This window comes from Amia ocellicauda, chromosome 12, assembly GCF_036373705.1.
Source record: "Amia ocellicauda isolate fAmiCal2 chromosome 12, fAmiCal2.hap1, whole genome shotgun sequence".
Classification (NCBI taxonomy): domain Eukaryota; kingdom Metazoa; phylum Chordata; class Actinopteri; order Amiiformes; family Amiidae; genus Amia; species Amia ocellicauda.
In genome coordinates, this window is record NC_089861.1 from 554,515 (window position 1) to 575,037 (window position 20,523).

The 20,523-nt window shown below is 44.5% G+C and overlaps 1 protein-coding gene across 1 annotated transcript; it reads left to right on the forward strand.

Annotated features, from left to right (window-relative positions):
- Positions 1 to 3,514: 3,514 nt before the first annotated feature.
- gucy1a1 (guanylate cyclase 1 soluble subunit alpha 1) lies at positions 3,515 to 16,423 on the forward strand. The gene is made up of 8 exons (XM_066717994.1): positions 3,515 to 4,035; positions 4,657 to 4,718; positions 5,198 to 5,298; positions 5,470 to 6,182; positions 8,718 to 9,203; positions 12,366 to 12,509; positions 14,503 to 14,657; positions 15,932 to 16,423. The coding sequence occupies exons 1-8, from the start codon at positions 3,670 to 3,672 to the stop codon at positions 16,122 to 16,124; spliced, it is 2,220 nt and encodes a 739-aa protein (XP_066574091.1). The 5' UTR covers positions 3,515 to 3,669; the 3' UTR covers positions 16,125 to 16,423.
- The last annotated feature ends 4,100 nt before the right edge of the window (positions 16,424 to 20,523 follow it).

Genomic DNA, 20,523 nt, shown 5'->3' on the forward strand with positions numbered 1-20,523 from the left:
GTGACTGCAGAAAAAACACTGACCTAAATATGTCAGCTCTGAGAATCCACCTCAAACAATGACAGCACCTGGAACACAGACCAGCGGAAATGACAGAACAGAATGCTATTATAAATGTGTATATAGAGGTAGAAATGCACATGACGATGGCTTTGGCACCGCTGTGATGATAGTCATGCCAATAAAGCACCTTTGAATTTGAATCTCAGAGCGTGCTTTGGCTTCTGCTGTCATTTTACACGGGTTTAAGTCCTTCCCCAGGCATCTCCCTCTAGACTGTCCTGAGCACTCTGGCTCGGTTGCCCTGCCCCCTGTCCTGGCATGCGTCTCATTCAGAAAAGTGCTGCAGTCCTCCTCCGTCCTCAGTCCCTTCAGCCACACCACAGGGCTGTGGATATGCCTCCCAGGCATGATACAGCTCAGAGGACCCTCTATAACTCACGCACTACGATTTCTCTTTCTTTCTCTCGAGACCTTAGATTCCCCCCCAGCCAGGCAGCTGATGTCTGTCACAGAACACACCTCACAGGACTGAAAGGACCGTAAATATTATCCTCAGGAGCTGACATGTTCTTCCAATCCTGCTGTCAAACACCCTCTGTGGTAAACACTGAGATTACAAAGGCTGTGTGAATGAAACAGCGATGGTCCTGGCACGGATCGCACTGCATAAAGGTACTGACCCGTGTGCCAAGTTAACACCTGAAAACACCAGGAAAGTGCAAAGAAGTGGTGAAATGTCACATGAAACTCTGCTCTTAACTTACTAAGAGTGAATGATTGCTTTATTTTGTTGTGATTTTGAGTCATTGGGTGCTTGTTTGTCATCATTTCTACCAGTTTGTGTTAGTTCTCAGGTGTCAGGACTGTGAAACTTACCCTACATGACACATTACTTATTAAAGTGTAAGTGTGTGTGTGTCCCCGTTTTTCTTGGCCGGTGTGTGGTGAGTGTGTTTGTGTGTCGATGTGTGTATGTTGGTATTTGTGTGTGTGGGCGAGTGCTTCTATATGTCCTGTAAAGAGTGATGTGGTGTCATGGAGACATTCCACTGCAAAATAAATAAATAGTCATGCGTTAAGATAATTTCGAGAGCAGAGTAATTTTACCAGGCTGCGAGTAATGAAAGTGCTGATCGCTGGCTGTGAACCTTTACTGACTGAACAAAGCAAAGGTGAACCTGACATGGTTCCCAGCCTCCGCGCATTCCTGCACAGAACATTAGCAAATTATTTTTGGAAGACAGATTTTGAGCTCAAGCCCTTTCTTGGCCAACCACCTCCAGCAGACGGCAAAATCACACGGCTCCCTTTTCCTTTAAATCAGGAGGCATGGTGGATGTACACGAGCTCACACTCAGAAATATCTAGTGACAGAAGGCGTGAATGTCATAAATAAATCAAAAAGCAACTCATGAATCCGCGGATCTCATAAACAAAAGTCCCCAAAGTGCCGATGCCATATGGAGGTAGTTAATGACGCACAGGGAGTCTGTTATGATAGGAGACAGAAGTAGCTTTGCAGGAGAACATTAATATGCCAAACAAGGGAATGGCTCAGTGCCTAATTTCCACATTCATTATATAAAAATCAAATAATAATGTTAATAATCCCGTTTAATCACCTGCAATTCTGAACAAGGCCAGGAGAGCATCTGAAACATAATTCCTAACACATGATTCCTCTGGTCCACAGTCCTCCACAGTAGAGGAGTTGACCTGTGTGAAGAGGAGGGCTGTCGATGGACACTCTTGCATCTGAGTCCAGCGCTGGTGCTCATTTTTCAGAGATTCGTAGACCCCTCCTGTGATGTCAACTTTGGACACCAAAAACAACGAAAGAGTAACTTCTAACTCTCTCTGAAGGGACCCTGGAAGACTGAACAGACGTGCCGTGGTCTAGTCCTCTGTCGGACTCCATTCCCACTTTCTTTCCTTCTCTTGACCGAATGTGTGCTTGCCACAGCAACACGAGTCCTGGTGACTTTCCCCAATTTTGAGCCTATATTGAAAAACGTGAGGCTTTGTTTACTTTGAGGCTATGGACTTCCTCTTGCTAGGGATTAATCCACCAGATACCCATGCAAATATTAATTTTCTGTATTGTTTTTTGCATTTTGGACGTGCTGTGATAAGAATGAGTGTTGTCAGATACGTCCTCCCGAGCAAGGAAGCACTGACTCACCCGCTGTTATTGTCCTGACGAGATGAATGACACATTTGAATGAAAATACATGTATCTGTCCCTTACCCCAGTAAAGTTGCACTGTAATCTGTCACTTTGCCAATGCTCGTACTTTGCTTTACTTTCCCATGGTTTGTATCAATGATTAGTATACTTTGTACTTTGACATGCTTTCCCTTTGCTTTTCTACACTTTACTGTGGTTTTACTGTAGTTTACTATGGGAAACTTTAAGAAGGGTATTTGTGCCTAATGTAATAAATACATCAACTCTGCCTTTCGGAACAACAGAAGTTAAAAGTATTTATAGCAAAGCTCGACAGTGTGATGTTTTCATACATTTCAACTGGATTTCTTCTCTTTTTTTAACCTTTTTTTCACATTAGTACATTTTTGGATTGGAAGACCTCCAGAGAGAGCATCTGGTGAGAAATGGTAACCAGTCCAACAGTAACCAGTCCTTCAACATAAGAACATAAGAGCACAAGAAAGTGTCCAATCAAGAGGAGGCCATTCGGCCCATCGTGCTCGTTTGGTGTCCATTAATAACTAAGTGATCCAAGGATCCTATCCAGTCTGTTTTTGAATGTTCCCAAATTGTCTCTTCAGCCACATCACAATGATACATTGTTGATACATACAACCAGTAAATAAATATTTATAAATATGTTATAAATTGTGTTGTTATTATTGTTGTTGTTAATTATAATTAGTAGTAGTTGCCGTAGGCATTTCTTATAGACAGTGAAAGTTAGAAGCACAATTAATAGTACTAAAATGGTTGGGTTGTCATTCATACCTATATAACAGACATCATTATGATGATGATGATGATGATGATGATGATGATGATGATGATGATTAGTATTACTGTTCTGCTGATATGATTAATAACTTCAAAGTAAACGTCTGTCTGGGATGGAGACGCCAGTAACTTTCACCACGCAGCAAACAATCACACTTTTTTATATTAGATAATAATAATAATAATAATAATAATAATAATAATAATAATAATAATAATAATAAATAAATAAAAATACTTGTTTTACTTTTGCTTATCTATAAACATGAGTTCTTCACTTGCTTAGCTATTACGCGTGTGATTGCCTAGGTGCTCTCTCTCTCTCTCTCTCTCTCTCTCTCTCTCTCTCTCTCTCTCTCTCAATACTTTTCACTCCGCTGCTCCGTGCTGCATATTTCATCTCACACAAAGCTCAGCCCCTGTGTTTATCCATTGGTCCGTCGAGTAGCTGCTATGCTTGGCCATTGGCTGAGGTTGATCGCTATGTTTTATTGCATGTATGTGTGTGTGTTGTGTGTGTGTGTGCGCGCTCCCGGGCCATCACTTGCCCCTGTAACTTCAGTGTGTCTGGATAGCGCATCTGGAGCAGTGGTGCGCAGCAGGACTGTGCGACAACATCTGTCCATGGACAGTGGCATCTCTGTGTGGTGGCACATCCCTGGACATGCGTCAATTAGGGAATGCGGCTGGGGACACACCGGGGACCACGCTGGCAGCCGGATAATAAAGAGATTGTCTTGTCTTTGTGTGCTTTACGCAAAAACATTCAAATAAAATACGGCACACACACACACACACGTGTCATCAGCATGTTTTGCGCAAAATTGAAAGAGCTCAAGATCACCGGAGAGTGTCCATTCTCCAAACTGGTGCAGGGCACGGATCCGGGGGATGTGCAGGAGGGTAGCAGCGACCCCCAGGCAGAGGTCCCCGCGGAGCCCATCTCCAGAGCGGTGTCCGCGACCCAGCCGCAGCGCAAAACCAGCAGGAGCAAAGTGAACCTGCAGACGCTGGGGCAGAGCATCGGGAAACTAATCTGCCCGGAGGTAAATATCATCAGCAGGGCGACAGTCCTGGAGCAGCCTTCCGGCAGCACCCTCTTATCACCATCATTATTATTGACTAAACAGTTGTATTATCCTCAATGACCGTCTCTCGTGGTTTCAAATGTAAAGGTAGGCATGATTGGAAGTTGTTGTTGTTTCTGTGTGCCTGTCAGCACGTTACGTTGTAGGATTTTAACAGTGCCAGTGCAGGACCAGTGCGTACCGGTCACCTGAGTGCCGGACCCCGGGGCAGGCTGGCCGCTGTGATGTGTCCAGTGCACCGTGACTGTCGCCTGTATGAGAGCTGGCAGGAGGATTACAATGTTGCTTATTTCTTAGGTTTGCATACGTGCGGTTCGACGGTGCATTTACCTTGCGTGTGCATATCTGTGTGCATTTAAGCGGGAAAGATAGAAATAGATAGATAAATATATAGATATATACATAGATAGATAGATAGATAGATAGATAGATAGATAGATAGATAGATAGATAGATAGACACAAGTATTTATTCCCCTGACACTCAAATACGTTTGAAGTATGCCTTTCCAAAGTGGATATTGATTCAATTCTCAGAGAAATAATTATATAACTAATTGAATAATTTGACTATTTTCAGTACCCGAGGCTGTACGCTGCATTTCAAGGAATGATTAAACAGCACAAATTAGACATGATGTGGTAAGATGCGTGTGTTTGCCTTCATATTCGTATGATACAATTGTACGTATACATTTTTTTATTTTGATACATTTTGACAGACCATTTTGATGATTGAAATGTATCACCAAATATTTACACAAACACTAATTCAGAAAAATAAGTACAGAACATAGCCCTCCATTGAAACAAATTAATGAGACAAGTATTATTTTCACTGATAATTGCCTATGATTAAGTCACTACACGACGTTTTAATTTGGATGGATTATTGTACAAAGCAGGCATATGTATTAGAAAATGAGAAGTATTTTTCATATCAGAAAACACTTTAATTTGACAGCAGCAAATTATTCCAAAGACATGATTTCTAATTGTAAACATAACAACACAGTCATGTTTTTGTTCATTAAAAGCTTAAGTAAATGTCTTTATTTATAAACATTATAGACATTATCATTATTCTTCTATTATAGTGACTTGTTTTGCTTCCTCTGCAGTCCTGCCGCACTTTATTCAGACGTTTGTCAAGAAGTATTCAAGCACTTTGGGAACACAGATGTCTTAATCGAGACAATAGGGACTTACTCGATTAAATCAGGTAACTTGCCACAGGACTGAACTGATTGTACTTCCTCATTGTGCCTGTTTGCCAACTTTATTCAGAAATCTCTGGCTGTCTCTCTCTCTCTCTCTCTCTCTCTCTCTCTCTCTCTCTCTATGTATATATTCTTATTTTCTATTTATATTTGTATTTTTTACACATTTACAGGTATCCCGATGGATACCGTCAAGGTCTCACTGGGTGTCGAGCTGTTCAAAATGTGCTACGAGGAAGACAAACACATTCTACGTGTGGTGGGGGGGGCGCTTCACAACTTTCTGAACAGCTTTAATGTCTTGCTCAAGCATAGTACTGTGCCAGGCACCGGGGAAACTGCCACAGCTGCGAGAGACGCCTCCGTCCTTTGCCTGGACAAGGACCCAGGTCTTCTGACCGTCTACTACTTCCACCCCAGCAAAACCACGGACTTGTTCTTCCCGGGGATAATCAAAGCCGCGGCCAGCGTGCTCTACCAGACCGAGGTGGACATCGTCTCAGAGCCGTCCTGCTACAGAGACCGGGACCCTGAGCTGCACCACCAGCCCTACCTGCTGTACACCGTCCTGGTGAGGAACGCGAAGAGCGCGTCCCCCAGCCCGCTCCGGACACACTGCTCCGTGGACGTTCCTCTCTCACTTTTCCGCCAGACGTTCCCGTTCCACATCCTGCTAGACCGGGACATGGGTCTGCTGCAGATCGGGGACGGTCTGAGGCGGCGGCTGAGCAGGAAGGAGGTCCAGCGGAAGCCCGCGTTCCAGGAGCACTTCTCCATCGTGTCCCCGCTGACCAGCAGCACCTTCCAGGGGGTGTTGAGCATGCTGAACACGCAGTTCATAGTGAGGATCCGGAGGGGAGCCAGGGCTGCTGACAACTCCCCTGAGGTAAATACGCTCTTTAGGGTACATAAGAACATAAGAAAGTGTCCAATCGAGAGGAGGCCATTCGACCCATCGTGCTCGTTTGGTGTCCATTAATAACTAAGTGATCAAGGATCCTATCCAGTCTGTTTTTGAATGTTCCCAAATTGTCTCTTCAGCCACATCGCTGGGGAGTTTGTTCAGATTGTGACGCCTCTCTGTGTGAAGAAGTGTCTCCTGTTTTCTGTCTTGAATGCCTTGAAGCCCAATTTCCATTTGTGTCCCCGGGTGCGTGTGTCCCTGCTGATCTGGAAAAGCTCCTCTGGTTTGATGTGGTTGATGCCTTTCATGATTTTGAAGACTTGAATCAAGTCCCCACGTAGTCTCCTCTGTTCCAGGGTGAAAAGGTTCAGTTCCTCAGTCTCTCAGTAGGACATTCCCTTCAGACCTGGAATAAGTCTGGTTGCTCTCCTCTGAACTGCCTCTAGAGCAGCGATATCTTTCTTGAAGTGTGGAGCCCAGAACTGTCCACAGTATCCAGATGAGCTCTAACTAGTGCATTGTACAGTCTGAACATCACTGCCCTTGTTCTCAATTCTACACTTTAGACAATATACCCTAGCATTGTGTTTGCCTTTTTTATTGCTTCCCCACATTGTTTGGATGGTGAAAGTCTTCAACAAGGCATTTGATCCCACAGCCCTGCAGTTAGATATCCAGAGCCAAACCGCTACTCTTACCTGCCCATTGCCCACTGCGGACCCTCCACTGTGTGTCTGCTGTGCATTTTGAGAAACCCATTCCATATACTGACAGCCTCGTTCTGTTGCTGTAGCAGTAGCAGAAGATTTTCCATGGTGCACGCAGCAGGACATAACTGAGAGACCAGTGACACTTAGCAGAAATGAAATGTTTCTCTGTTGTAACTTCAGTAGCACTCCACAGCCCCCCACGCTGCAGCATCAATGAAAAAATATCTCTTGACAACAATGAAAGATTACAGTGCAAAAACAATAAAGTAAACACAGCCCAGCCTCCAACTATGACCAGCTCAGCACAATGTAGGCAGTGGTGTGGGGTGACTTTTCTCAGTGGGGGTCCTCTGTGTTGTTTATAACTGATGATTTCCTCCTGAAAGTAGAATGTCATTTGCATTTGTACTTTGCTGTTTGTGCTTTTTTCTTTTCATCCTTGTTCAAAAACAACAGACAACTCTTGGCATTGTTTCCAAACACATATTCACAACTTCTCTTTCCAATGATGTGGAATTAAAATAGTTGTGTGTCTGCACAAGAGGTCCCAGGGTCACTTCCTGTGAGACTCTCGGGAATCTGAGGAAGAGCGCGCTGCGAAAGCTTCTGAAATAATGTTGATACTTGCTAGTCATAGTACCGCTGCCCTCCAGAACGCATGTTTTGGGGAATTGTTGGAATCACATTCTATGGGATCCTCACAAGTACACAGAGATAGAGCTTCATCTGTAAGCCTGGAATTCAGACTTTGTACAGTCTTTGATATCACTTCACTTGTGAGACTGTGAAACATCAGCGTGACTAGCATGTACGCTAATCTCCAGACACGTCTGTCCTTGAATCGTGGTCAATGGATGATGCAGCCAGTTGTGCCACAGATGGCACAGTGTTTACAGACACAACTGGCTTCATCGACCATTAACCACAACTGTGGAGGTAATTGCGAGGTGAAACGTGCCGTGTGTGAGTCTCGCTCACTGAGAGTCTTGGATCAATAAACTGCCGGCAATTTGAAAGGCATGATTGGGTTGAATGATACGTTTTATTCTGTGATTGTGTCACTGAGCCTGACATGAATCCTTACAAGGTATGATTGAAGGTTAATGGGCCTCCACCTCATTGTGAAATATGGCTTTGTTTGTTAATATCATTGCTGGAATGTTGCGTGTGCCAAACTCCCCGGGAGCAGGAACACACTTTGCACACCAGGGCCAGCATGCATAGTTTATACTTACTTTATACAACTTGGTTTTACTGTTTCAAATGCCTAATTTCAAATACTGTTGGCAAAATGTCACTGCTTTGAATCGTCTTGTGGAAAAGAAAGAATAATGTTTCACCAGATTACGGTTGATCTTTCCTCTTGTTTGGATCAAACCGATATTATTTCATGTGATGTTGACTGATTAGCAAAAACGACAACTTTGCCATTTTCTGTTTGTGGACAAGCATGGAAGGTTTACAGATTAAGATTATAACATATTTGATGGCCATTAAGGAACTTTATGCAGCATCCAAACAACTCTTATATCACCAATCTGTTATGAAGGTAATCAGCACTTTGACAAAGATTGCCGTGAATGATTCAGATCAGATCTGAAAAACACTGCCGTTGAAAGATGGTTCCATATAACCAGATCGGCTCATTTCCCCCGCGTCTCAGGCTTGCGCTCCTGCTTCGCCGGGTCTTTAGAGACAGGGCTTGTTGTGCCCAAGCCAAGCTATAACAAGTGATACAAAAATAACCCCAACACAAGCCAGCACCCACTGATCTCCTGTTGAATTGTCTCCCTCTCTCTCCCGGAAGCTCATGGACCTGAAGGGCCAGATGATCTTCGTCTCTGAGGCGGATGCCCTCTTGTTCCTGGGCTCCCCCTGTGTGGACCGGCTGGAGGAGCTCACGGGCCGTGGGCTGTACCTGTCCGACATCCCCATCCACAACGCGCTGAGGGACGTGGTGCTGGTGGGGGAGCAGGCCAAGGCCCAGGACGGCCTGAAGAAGCGGCTGGGCAAGGCCAAGGCGGCGCTGGAGTGCGCGCACCGGGCCCTGGAGGAGGAGAAGAAGCGCACCGTGGACCTGCTGTTCACCATCTTCCCAGGCCGGGTGGCGCAGCAGCTGTGGCAGGGGCAGCCCGTGCAGGCCAAGAAGTTCGAGAACGTCACGGTGCTCTTCTCCGACATCGTGGGCTTCACGGCCGTGTGCTCATCCTGCTCGCCCATGCAGGTGGTCACCATGCTGAACGAGCTCTACACGCGCTTTGACCGCTGCTGCGGGGAGCTGGACGTCTACAAGGTGGGGGGTGGCCCCATGTCCCCAGCCAGCTCTGACCCCCACTCAGGGTCCTCTCAAGGGCCCCCAGGGCAATCTTATCTTCATCTTTTTTTTACCTTACCTGTTTTAAAACCAATTTGTGATTTAAGGAACACCCTGGTCCATGCTTCTCAACCACGCTCTGAAACAGGGGTGTCCGACTCCAGTCCTGGGGGGCCGCAGTGTCGGCTGGTTTTTGCTGAAACAGGAGATCCCAATTACTTAATTAATGTAATTATTTACTCAGATGGGCTTCTCTAAAACTTTCATATGTTATTTTTATAGCCGATACCTTACAATGTGTTGATGACTCAAAACTGAAGAGAAGTGTGAAATTAAGGTCTCTAGACCAATTAAGGAGCTGGATTGGAAGTTAACCCAGCAGACACTGTTGCCCCCCAGGACTGGAGTCTGACACCCCTGCTCTAAAACAAAGGCTCAATCAAACAGCTGAAACCGAGGGGCCTGTAGCTGAACATGAGTTTATGTGGCGCGGCAGAAGCAGCGCATAAAATATGATAGATGGCGATACTCAGGCATAATGGAGCTATTAAACTGTACTCAATGTATCCGCAGGTTTAATTACTAGTGAAGGATTACAATGTGCCTGGTAACTGAGCCGTGCGGTCGTAAGTCAGACTTATTTCTATTAACTTGGCTCCTGAAAATGGCAACTTTGTAGAAGAAGTAGCTGGTGTTTGCTGTTCAGTTATACACACACAAATTGTGGTTTATCAGGCGTGACAATCAAAAAGGGACTCTTTACTGAAACAATGAGATGCAGAAGCACAAGCAGTTTGCAGTATCGTTGGCGCTGGATCTATTCTCAGATTCTGTCAGGCTCCGTACTTGAGACGGTCCTATTATTTCACCGTGGAGAAATCTTATAAAGTTTACTGTGGATTAACTAAGTGCATGAAGGGGTTTATTTGGAAACCAGATACCTAGAATAATGGCAGCAAGGCTACACAACGGTCAATGTGATTCATTGTGAGGCTCAGGACGGTTGTTTTCTTTTCTTGAAAATAGAAATCTACTGCATTGACTTCATTTAAAAACATGACCTGCTCTAGAGCAAGTCTAGGTCAGAGCGTACTTTCTTACCAATAGAGTCTCTACTTTTGCAGTCGTGACTGATTTAAAAACCATTTTCTCATTGTTCAATTCCAGTGTCTGTCAGTGAGGAATGCACAGTTCAGCACAACTTTTGAATCGTGGCTGTCATGATGTAAGAAAAGTGCACTTAACTGACTAATGTTGCCTATATATAGTATTGAGAGAGAGAGAGAGAGAGAGAGAGAGAGAATGCCTCCCTACTTAATTCTTTAAAGGAATAAACTTAACAATCTACAAATTATTTCAGTGTTTCACTTTCGAGCGGCAATGTAAACACTGATTGTGAGTGGGTTGTCTGAGTCAGGGCTCTCTCTCGGCTCGTGGTTTGGCTCCAGACCTCCTGCAAATCTTCTGGCAAAACAACAGGAGTCCAACACAAAACCCATCCCATGTCTCCCAGACAAGCTGCTGGTTCCTGTTGCAGGAAATGACACCATGGTCACATGACACAGCTGTTGTACTTTAGAGCAAAATACAAAACACATCTAGATTTAAAGACCACCATCCCGGTTACCCGAATAACACAGTAAATGTGACCAGAGAGACAGAGGTCATAAACACTGCAGCCACTGCGTGAAAGAAAATGTTTTTGTCTTACTATGAATAAAAAGTGAAGTATTCACCTCTCTTGGACTTTATTCAGATTTTGTTAAAACCTGAAATTCTGACAGATTTAAATTAATTTTGTTACCTTTGATTGGCACAACCTTCTCCACACTTTGAAGAAGCACAATGTTTTTTGAGAAACAACAGTTCATGTAGTATTCTCCCCCCTGAGTCAAAACTTGGTGGAACCAATTTTGGTTGCAATTACAGCTGTGATTTTGGTGTAAGTCTCTACCAGGTCTGCACATCTGGATTGTGCAATATTCGCCCATTATTCTGGGCAAAATTGTTCCAGCTCTGTCGAGTTGGATGGGGATTGTTGGTGGACAGCGATCTTCAAGTCATCACAGATTCTCAATGGGATTCAAGTCCGGGCTCTGACTGGGTCACTGTAGGACTTTCGCTGTCTTGCTTTTAAGCCACTCTAGTGTTGCTGTGTGCTTGGGGTCATTGTCCTGCTGGATGTGGCACCTGAGCTTATTTAAGAGTGTAATAGGAGAGGCAGAGAATACTTTTGTAATGAAGACTTTACAGGATAAAATTTGTAACTGATTTGTTTTTTTCTCTGCTCCATTTTTCCCCACATATGGAGTAGGTTGTGCAGATCAACAAAAGGAAACAAAATCCCTTTTAAAATGTGTCACAATTTCAGGTTGTAACACAAAAAAATGTGAAACAGTTCAATAGGGGTGAATACCTCCTGTAGACACAGTATGTATAGTGTATTATAAATGTAGGACAAAGAAATGAAAACATTTAAAAGATGTACAGTTATGTATGCAAAGACAGAGCGGAAATGCGTTCCTCGAGTCTGGGAAGAGTCTGTCTCATCAGTCGGTTCCATGCAGCGTCACGCAGGAGAAGCACTACATTTGAATTCCTGCGACGGCACCATCTCACAGGGAGAGCAGGTCAAGAGGGTTCAATAACATGACATAACATGACATGTTATCTCAGGTGAATGGAGCAAAAGGAAGGAGAAGGACGACTTGTAGATCGTATGGGTATAGTTGTAACACTGTAACAAACAGAACCAAAGCTTGAAGAGCTGGTAGACATGGTTGTGTTTGCCTTTCCTACTAACTCAATAGGTCATTATTGGATTTGCTCCGGGTAAGTGTGGGCAGCCTGAGAACACAGAGCCTGGTTGGGCTCATGGCTTAGATCAGGGATGTTCTTGGTGAATTACCAGCAGACGATCCCAGCATCCCGAGCCAGATAATTGCCTTCAGAAATTAGCATCCAGGCACAGTTTATTCCTCCAACATCCCGATATCCGTCTGTGCTTGGAAGGCAGACAAAAAAAGAAAACAAATGAAGAGAAGAAGTCTCCCGGAACGGCACACCATCTGTTGATAGCAGAGAAGAAGCACTTCACGCCTCGCCTCTTCCACCAGAAAATGTGTTTCTGCTGCTCCGCAGGTGGAGACGATCGGAGACGCGTACTGCGTGGTGGGCGGCCTGCATAAGGAGAGCCAGACGCATGCTGCCCAGATTGCCCTGATGGCACTGCAGATGATGGCGCTGTCTGAGGAGGTAACCACTCCGGACGGGGAGCCCATCAAGGTGAGTGAGACGCCGTGCGAGTTAAACTGTTAAGAGCTTTGTGCCAGGTGGAGCTAGCGATCGAAATGTTAGGGTATATGATCAAAAGTGTAGAATTGAGAACAAGGGCAGTGATGTTCAGACTGTACAATGCACTAGTTAGAGCTCATCTGGATACTGTGGACAGTTCTGGGCTCCACACTTCAAGAAAGATATCGCTGCTTTAGAGGCAGTTCAGAGGAGAGCAACCAGACTTATTCCAGGTCTGAAGGGAATGTCCTACTGAGAGACTGAGGAACTGAACCTTTTCCCCCTGGAACAGAGGAGACTACATGGGGACTTGATCCAAGTCTTCAAAATCATGAAAGGCATCGACCACATCAAACCAGAGGAGCTTTTCCAGATCAGCAGGGACACAATGGAAATTGGGCTTCAAGGCATTCAAGACAGAAAACAGGAGACACTTCTTCACACAGAGAGGCGTCACAATCTGAACAAACTCCCCAGCGATGTGGCTGAAGAGACAATTTGGGAACATTCAAAAACAGACTGGATAGGATCCTTGATCACTTAGTTATTAATGGACACCAAACGAGCACGATGGGGCGAATGGCCTCCTCTCGATTGGACACTGTCTGATGTTCTTATGAGAGACAAGTGTAGAAATTGTTGAATTGAGCCACATATGTTGGAGAGGTCCAAATGAAGCGTGTAAAGGAGCATCCGTGCCTTTGTCTGTTTGTTTTTGTTTATGACAGTACATTCTTTTGCACTCCCCCCCACCCCAGGACATCTCGTGGACTGAACAGGCCGAGGCTGAAACCGGTACACATCGCAGTGAAGTCACAACGTGCGTTTTCTTAGAGACACAATTCCTTTTCTCTCACAGACGGCCACTGTGACTTTCTGTCATCGCTGCATTCTGACAGGACAGGAAACACATGACCCTTGACCTTTGCGAAGTGCATCAAAAGGGATGTCATGGGATGTCATTGGCTTTCAAAAGATAAAACCAAAGACTGAATGATTTCTCAGAGCTTTATGCTTGAATACAGACTCAGTAAAGAGCCCCTGGGAACACTCTGGAGCTTATTTCTGTCCAGTCGAGTGCAGGGAAGTAGGCCACTGCATGTACAGTACACTGCACAATCCACACAATTACCTTTGATGAAACGGACCCCAGATTTGGGTCGGTTCCATGTTAATTTCAAGAAGTTCTTACATTTTAAATGATTGGTAAATGATTGGGAATTGATGAAAGAAAATTCTAGCGTTGAACACATTTAAAAACTCAGCTTACTCAGCTCTGCAAATAAACATTTGGCTGCGAAGATATTTGGCGTTTGTATCTAGGGCACTGGCAGGAGACTGAGCTGAACATTTGTACCAGCTTTCATGAAACAGAAGACACTTCAGTGTTCGGAGCCTGTGGGGAATATTTCATATGCATGAAGGAGCTGAACACAGTATTCATTCCAGACTTAAATTGGATTAAAATTCCCCAAAGAAGCTCTGATATCATGTATTATTATTATTATAATTTATTGATGCAACAAAGCATGCAAAATATAACATCAATGTATCATATTGAGCAGACAGATGCATCACTTTTGGGTGTTGACAGACATTAAATATTTTCATTTCAAGTCCTTTTCATTTCACCATTTTCCTTGCGTTCTGATTGCTTTGCTTGGAATGACAAATAAATGAACCACATGTTTCACATCCGGTTTAAAATGACATGGTTTGCTAAAGCATTTCTTTAAAGTTTCATTACTGGAAACAAACTGGTTGAAATGACTATTTTACCAACCTATTTTTGCCTAGAAATAAAGCTTACAATTATTTAGAGCACATTAAAGCTGTTAGAATGATTAACTATTTAATGTAAAGATGCATACGGTATGTAAAAAACTAAAGCTTAAAAGCATGAAGTCTATGCTTCCCACGGGGAGAACCAGGAATAAATCAATTTTGTCATTTGTTTGTTTGTTCAATTTTCTTTAATTTCCAGATGCGAATTGGACTCCATTCTGGCTCTGTTCTCGCTGGAGTTGTTGGCGTTAAAATGCCTCGTTACTGCCTTTTTGGTAACAACGTCACACTGGCAAACAAGTTTGAGTCCTGCAGCCTCCCCGGGCAGATCAACGTCAGCCCGACAACACACAGGTACGTCGTTTCAACCAGGCGCTTAAACCGGCCCCTGCATTTGACTAACTTGAGTGTAAAATCCCACTGCTTTTAGGGGAGCTAGCATACTGACTTCAATGTGCAGGGCTTCCAAACATTTAACCTGGTGAGAGCCTTTGAACACATCAGCAATTTTTGTTTGCCGTCTGCAAAAGGCTTCACAGACAAGACATGTTTTCTTCATGAATCTGGCATTAAGTTGGACATCAATGCTGTCTAGAATTTCACTTTACAGATTTTTATTTGATTTTACAAAATAACAACAAAAACAAAAAATCACCCTGAATTTGTGACTCCATGTGTGGACCCTGGGCTGGTAACCCCTGTGCTAAGGGATTGTTTTGGCAGGACCCTAAAATACACTGATCACGTCAGGGCAACACAAGGGCAGTGGGCAAGGGCAGACTGGTGCCATGCAGCTGGGCACTGGGCCACACGAGAGCCCTGGCATGACTCGAGCACACAGAGTTCAAATCCTGCGTGGATCAGGGTTCACCAGTACTGAGTAGCATTTCCAACTGCTGCCTGGCACCAGATAGGGCTGGTTGGCTATTTACAATCAAAGATTCGCTGGAGAGGGGGAAAAGTGTGCAGCTATGTACTGTCCTTCACACAGGTTACTGCTGGGATGTTGTCCTTAAACCACAGCACAACTGTGTCACAACTCCATGTCAGTACCAGTGTCTTCTTTACAAGCTCTGGGCATCTTAGCGTCCTGTCACGGATAAGAGATTTTGATTCTTAGAGTACAAAATTGCACAGCAAACGCCGTCTGTCCTGTTGCCTTTCCATAAGCTGGTTTTGTACAAAGTGGTTTCTGGCCAAGATGCAGATTCACAGCCGAGTCGTGTGGAGTTGTGTGGAGTTTGGCCCGACTGTGAAACCAGCCAGGCTCTTAATCTGGCCTGCCAAAGTGTCACAAACAGTGGTTAACTTGACCCTGAAATATTAATCTAATCCTGGTGTGAGTTTCAACTAGGAAGAATCGTGCTTGTAGAGGAATTTAAAAATAAAATCTTGACAGGTTGAATATGTGAAAGGCATTTGTTGAGCACCAACCCTTAAAACTGCAGACCTAAGGAAATGTACTCTGTGTGGGTAAAACAATACTGATCGAAAACCCTCCCACAGGAACAGTGATCACTACGTTGCAAAAGATCAGAAAGAGGTGCTGTAATACAGTTTGTATTTATTAGCAGAACATCAGGATGGATTTCCTAAGCACACACTGAAGCTTTTCCATTTGCTTTCAGACTGTTAAAGGACCACCCCGGGTTCACCTTCATCCCCAGGAGAAGACTGGATCTTCCTCCAAACTTCCCTCCCGACATCCCCGGAACCTGTTACTTCTTGGAGGCGTCCAGCGACTGCAACGCAAGAGCCTCCGACTCGGAGAGCGAAGCACAGAGACACGGCAGCACGAACTTCATGGTCGAGGAGGTTTAGACACCAGCGCCCAGCGCAGAATGAACTGTATTATTAACCGAACAAAATGAGATGGTTAGATGTGACACACGTACCGAACCCGAGCACCGGGGGGTTATTTCATGCACATATGTGATACGAACACACTGGTAAAATGATCAGCGGTTTTGTACAAATTGTTATGCTTTTGTTGTATATTGTCTGAATCCATGTACAAACACGGTCTAGTTTTGTTGCATATCGCACAATCTCACTATTTTGCTGAATTGTAAATCATCACGACAGCTGGATGAGAATAAATAATTGATTGTTCCAATTCATATTTTTGTTATAATGATTATTTCTTTGATAATATCAGACAGTGAATAAACAGTGAGAAGGGAAGTCAAGACCCGGTCAGCAGCTGCCAGGCTGACCCTTTGTTCATCCTGAAAAGTCTTTGTAGTCTGGATCTCAGATGTATTGAGTTGTTTGCCACCATGTCTACTGTAGCATTTCCACCCTTTCAATTATGTCACTTCTGTTTGTTCTTGGATCCAATCATTTGTTTTTCTGTCTCCTTTTCTTATTCCCAGCGCACATCTCTCCCTGCTTTGTATTATCTCTCGTTTGCTAGTCTTTTTTGCGTTTAGTGACCAGGTTTCAGAGCACTGGCAATAAGCATTGATCAAATACTCTCTTCACACAAACAGATTATATATATATATATATATATATATATATATATATATATATATATATGCCAACACATTTGAGAATGGAAAAAGTGAGAATATGCACAACAACTGTGTGTGCTTGTGAGTGTGTGTGTGTGTGTGTGTGTGTGTGTGTGTGTGTGTGTGTCTGCATAGAATCAATGACAATACCTCTGATATGATCTGCTGTGACAACCTGCCATGGCTGAGGAACCAGGATGTGGGATGAACTCCCAGCCGGAGCCAAGCGCAGCCTTCAGCCTGCAGTGCATGTCAGTGCTGTGCTTCGCTCCACAGCGTCAGCGTCTGTGACAGATTTGGGGAATTTCTGCAGAAATGAGCCCGATCCGAGGCATCACAACATTGTAACACAGCCCAGTGTTAGCCAGTAACAACAGACACAGCAGCGAGGGGTCGGCACTGCAAGCACACAACCTCAGGACATACAGTGAGGGAAAAAAGTGTTTGATCCCCTGCTGATTTTGTACGTTTGCCCACTGAAAAATAAATGATCAGTCTATAATTTTAATGGTAGGTGTATTTTAACAGTGAGAGACAGAATAACAACAACAAAATCCAGAAAAACGCATTTCAAAAAAGTTATAAATTGATTTGCATGTTAATGAGGGAAATAAGTATTTGATCCCCTATCAATCAGCAAGATTTCTGGCTCCCAGGTGTCTTTTATACAGGTAACGAGCTGAGATTAGGAGCACTCTCTTAAATGGACTCTCCTAATCTCAGCTCGTTACCTGTATAAAAGACACCTGTCCACAGAAGCAATCAATCAATCAGATTCCAAACTCTCCACCATGGCCAAGACCAAATGGGCTACAAGACCATCGCCAAGCAGCTTGGTGAGAAGGTGGCAACAGTTGGTGCGATGATTCGCAAATGGAAGAAACACAACATAACTGTCAGTCTCCCTCGGTCTGGGGCTCCATGCAAGATCTCACCTCGTGGAGTTTCAATGATCATGAGAACAGTGAGGAATCAGCCCAGAACTACACAGGAGGATCTTGTTAATGATCTCAAGGCAGCTGGGACCATAGTCACCAAGAAAACAATTGGTAACACACTACGCCGTGAAGCACTGTAATCCTGCAGCGCCTGCAAGGTCCCCCTGCTCAAGAAAGCACATGTACAGGCCCGTCTGAAGTTTGCCAATGAACATCTGAATGATTCAGAGGAGAACTGGGTGAAAGTGTTGTGGTCAGATGAGACCAAAATCGAGCTCTTTGGCATCAACCCAACTCGCCGTGTTTAGAGGAGGAGGAATAACCCCAAGAACACCATCCCCACCGTCAAACATGGAGGTGGAAACATTATGCTTTGGGGGTGTTTTTCTGCTAAGGGGACAGGACAACTGCACCGCATCAAAGGGACGATGGACGGGGACATGTACCATCAAATCTTGGGTGAGAACCTCCTTTCCTCAGCCAGGGCATTGGAAATGGGTCGTGGATGGATATTCCAGCATGACAATGACCCAAAACACACAGTCAAGGCAACAAAGGAGTGGCTCAAGAAGAAGCACATTAAGGTCCTGGAGTGGCCTAGCCAGTCTCCAGACCTTAATCCCATAGAAAATCTGTGGAGGGAGCTGAAGGTTCGAGTTGCCAAACGTCAGCCTCGAAACCTTAATGACTTGGAGAGGATCTGCAAAGAGGAGTGGGACAAAATCCCTCCTGAGATGTGTGCAAACCTGGTGGCCAACTACAAGAAACATCTGACCTCTGATTGCCAACAAGGGTTTTGCCACCAAGTACTAAGTCGAAGGGGTCAAATACTTATTTCCCTCATTAACATGCAAATCAATGTATAACTTTTTTGAAATGTGTTTTTCTGGATATTTTTGTTGTTATTCTGTCTCTCACTGTTAAAATACACCTACCATTAAAATTATAGACTGATCATTTCTTTGTCAGTGGGCAAATGTACAAAATCAGCTGGGGATCAAAGACTTTTATCCCTCACTGTAAGAGTGTTGGGCTGTGGCTCACTGTTAATCCAACACACTTACTTATAATGTGTATTTATCTATGTACATGTGTGTTTGTATGTATTCATGTACAGTATATACAGTTAGGTCCATAAATATTTGGACAGTGACACAATTGACTTTGTCAAAGTCAACAATCAACTGTATGTATGTATGTAGGTATGTATGTATGTATGTATGCATGTAGTCATGCAATCATTCTAAACTGCGTTCATATCAGTCCTTATATCGGCTGAACAGCCCCAGTTCTTTCCTCTGCCTGTCGACAGCTTCCCATCAAATCATCTTCACAGCACGACAGGACCATCCTGCACTCAATGTTATCTGAAGGTCAGCACAGGATACACCTGTTGTGAGCTAATTCAGTGATGCTGTCTCTGCTTCTAGTGTACTTGAACTCTTGTATGTGAGACAGTGAGATAATCGTTTAACATTAAGCATTTTAATAAATTCCCGTCAGACCACTGTTCCCACAAGATGATTAAGTGATGTATTTATTTACAATAGTTTGAAACATGGTTCAGTCAGCATGGTATGTGTGGTTTGATCAAGTGATGCTACGGTTTTGATATATGGTGCCTTCAAAAATTGTACCAAGGAAATTACAAGGGTAGAATGTATTATGGATTACCAAATCTGACATCAGATAGGGACCTATTCCATCAACATATAGGGACATAATGATCATTGTCCGACGCAGACTCAGCAGAGAGATGTGACTGTGTCTTTAACAGGACGAATTAAAGAGATGGGGCTGTTGTTGCAGACAAAAGTGCTCAATGCAATGGTAAATGCAAGTAGCCATGTTTCTGTGTGGTGTTTCTGTGCAATGTTGGTGCGGTGTTGGTGTGTGCTGCTGTGTGTTGTGTGGTGTTGGTGTGTGCTGCTGTGTGTTTGTGTGTGCTGTTGTGTGCTGCTGTGTCCTGCTGTGTGTTGGTGTGTGCTGTTGTGTGCTGCTGTGTCCTGCTGTGTGTTGGTGTGTGCTGCTGTGTGCTGTTGGTGTGTGTTGGAGTGGTGTTGGTGTGGTGCTGCTGTGTGTTGGTGTGTGTTGGTGTGTGTTGGTGTGTGCTGCTGTGTGCTGGTGTGTGTTGGTGTGTGCTGCTGTGTGTTGGTGTGGTGTTGGTGTGTGCTGCTGTGTGTTAGTGTGTGCTGCTGTGTGTTGGTGTGGTGTTGGTGTGTGCTGCTGTGTGCTGGTGTGTGTTGGTGTGGTGCTGCTGTGTGCTGTTGGTGTGTGCTGCTGTGTGTTGGTGTGGTGTTGGTGTGTGCTGCTGTGTGCTGCTGTGTGTTGGTCTGTGCTGCTGTGTGCTGCGTGTTGATTTGTGCTGCTGTGTGTTAGTGTGGTGTTGGTCTGTGCTGCTGTGTGTTGGTGTGTGTTGGTGTGGTGTTGGTGTTTGTTGGTGTGGTGTTGGTCTGTGCTGCTGTGTGTTGGTGTGGTGCTGCTGTGCATTGGTGTGTGCTGCTGTGTGCTGTTGGTGTGTGTTGATGTGGTGTTGGTGTGTGCTGCTGTGTGGTGCCGTGTGTTGGTCTGTGCTGCTGTGTGTTGGTGTGGTGTTGGTGTGTGCTGCTGTGTGTTGGTGTGTGCTGCTGTGTGCTGTTGGTATGTGCTGCTGTGTGCTGTTGGTGTGTGCTGCTGTGTGTTGGTGTGTGCTGCTGTGTGCTGTTGGTATGTGCTGCTGTGTGTTGGTGTGTGCCGCTGTGTGCTGTTGGTGTGTGCTGCTGTGTG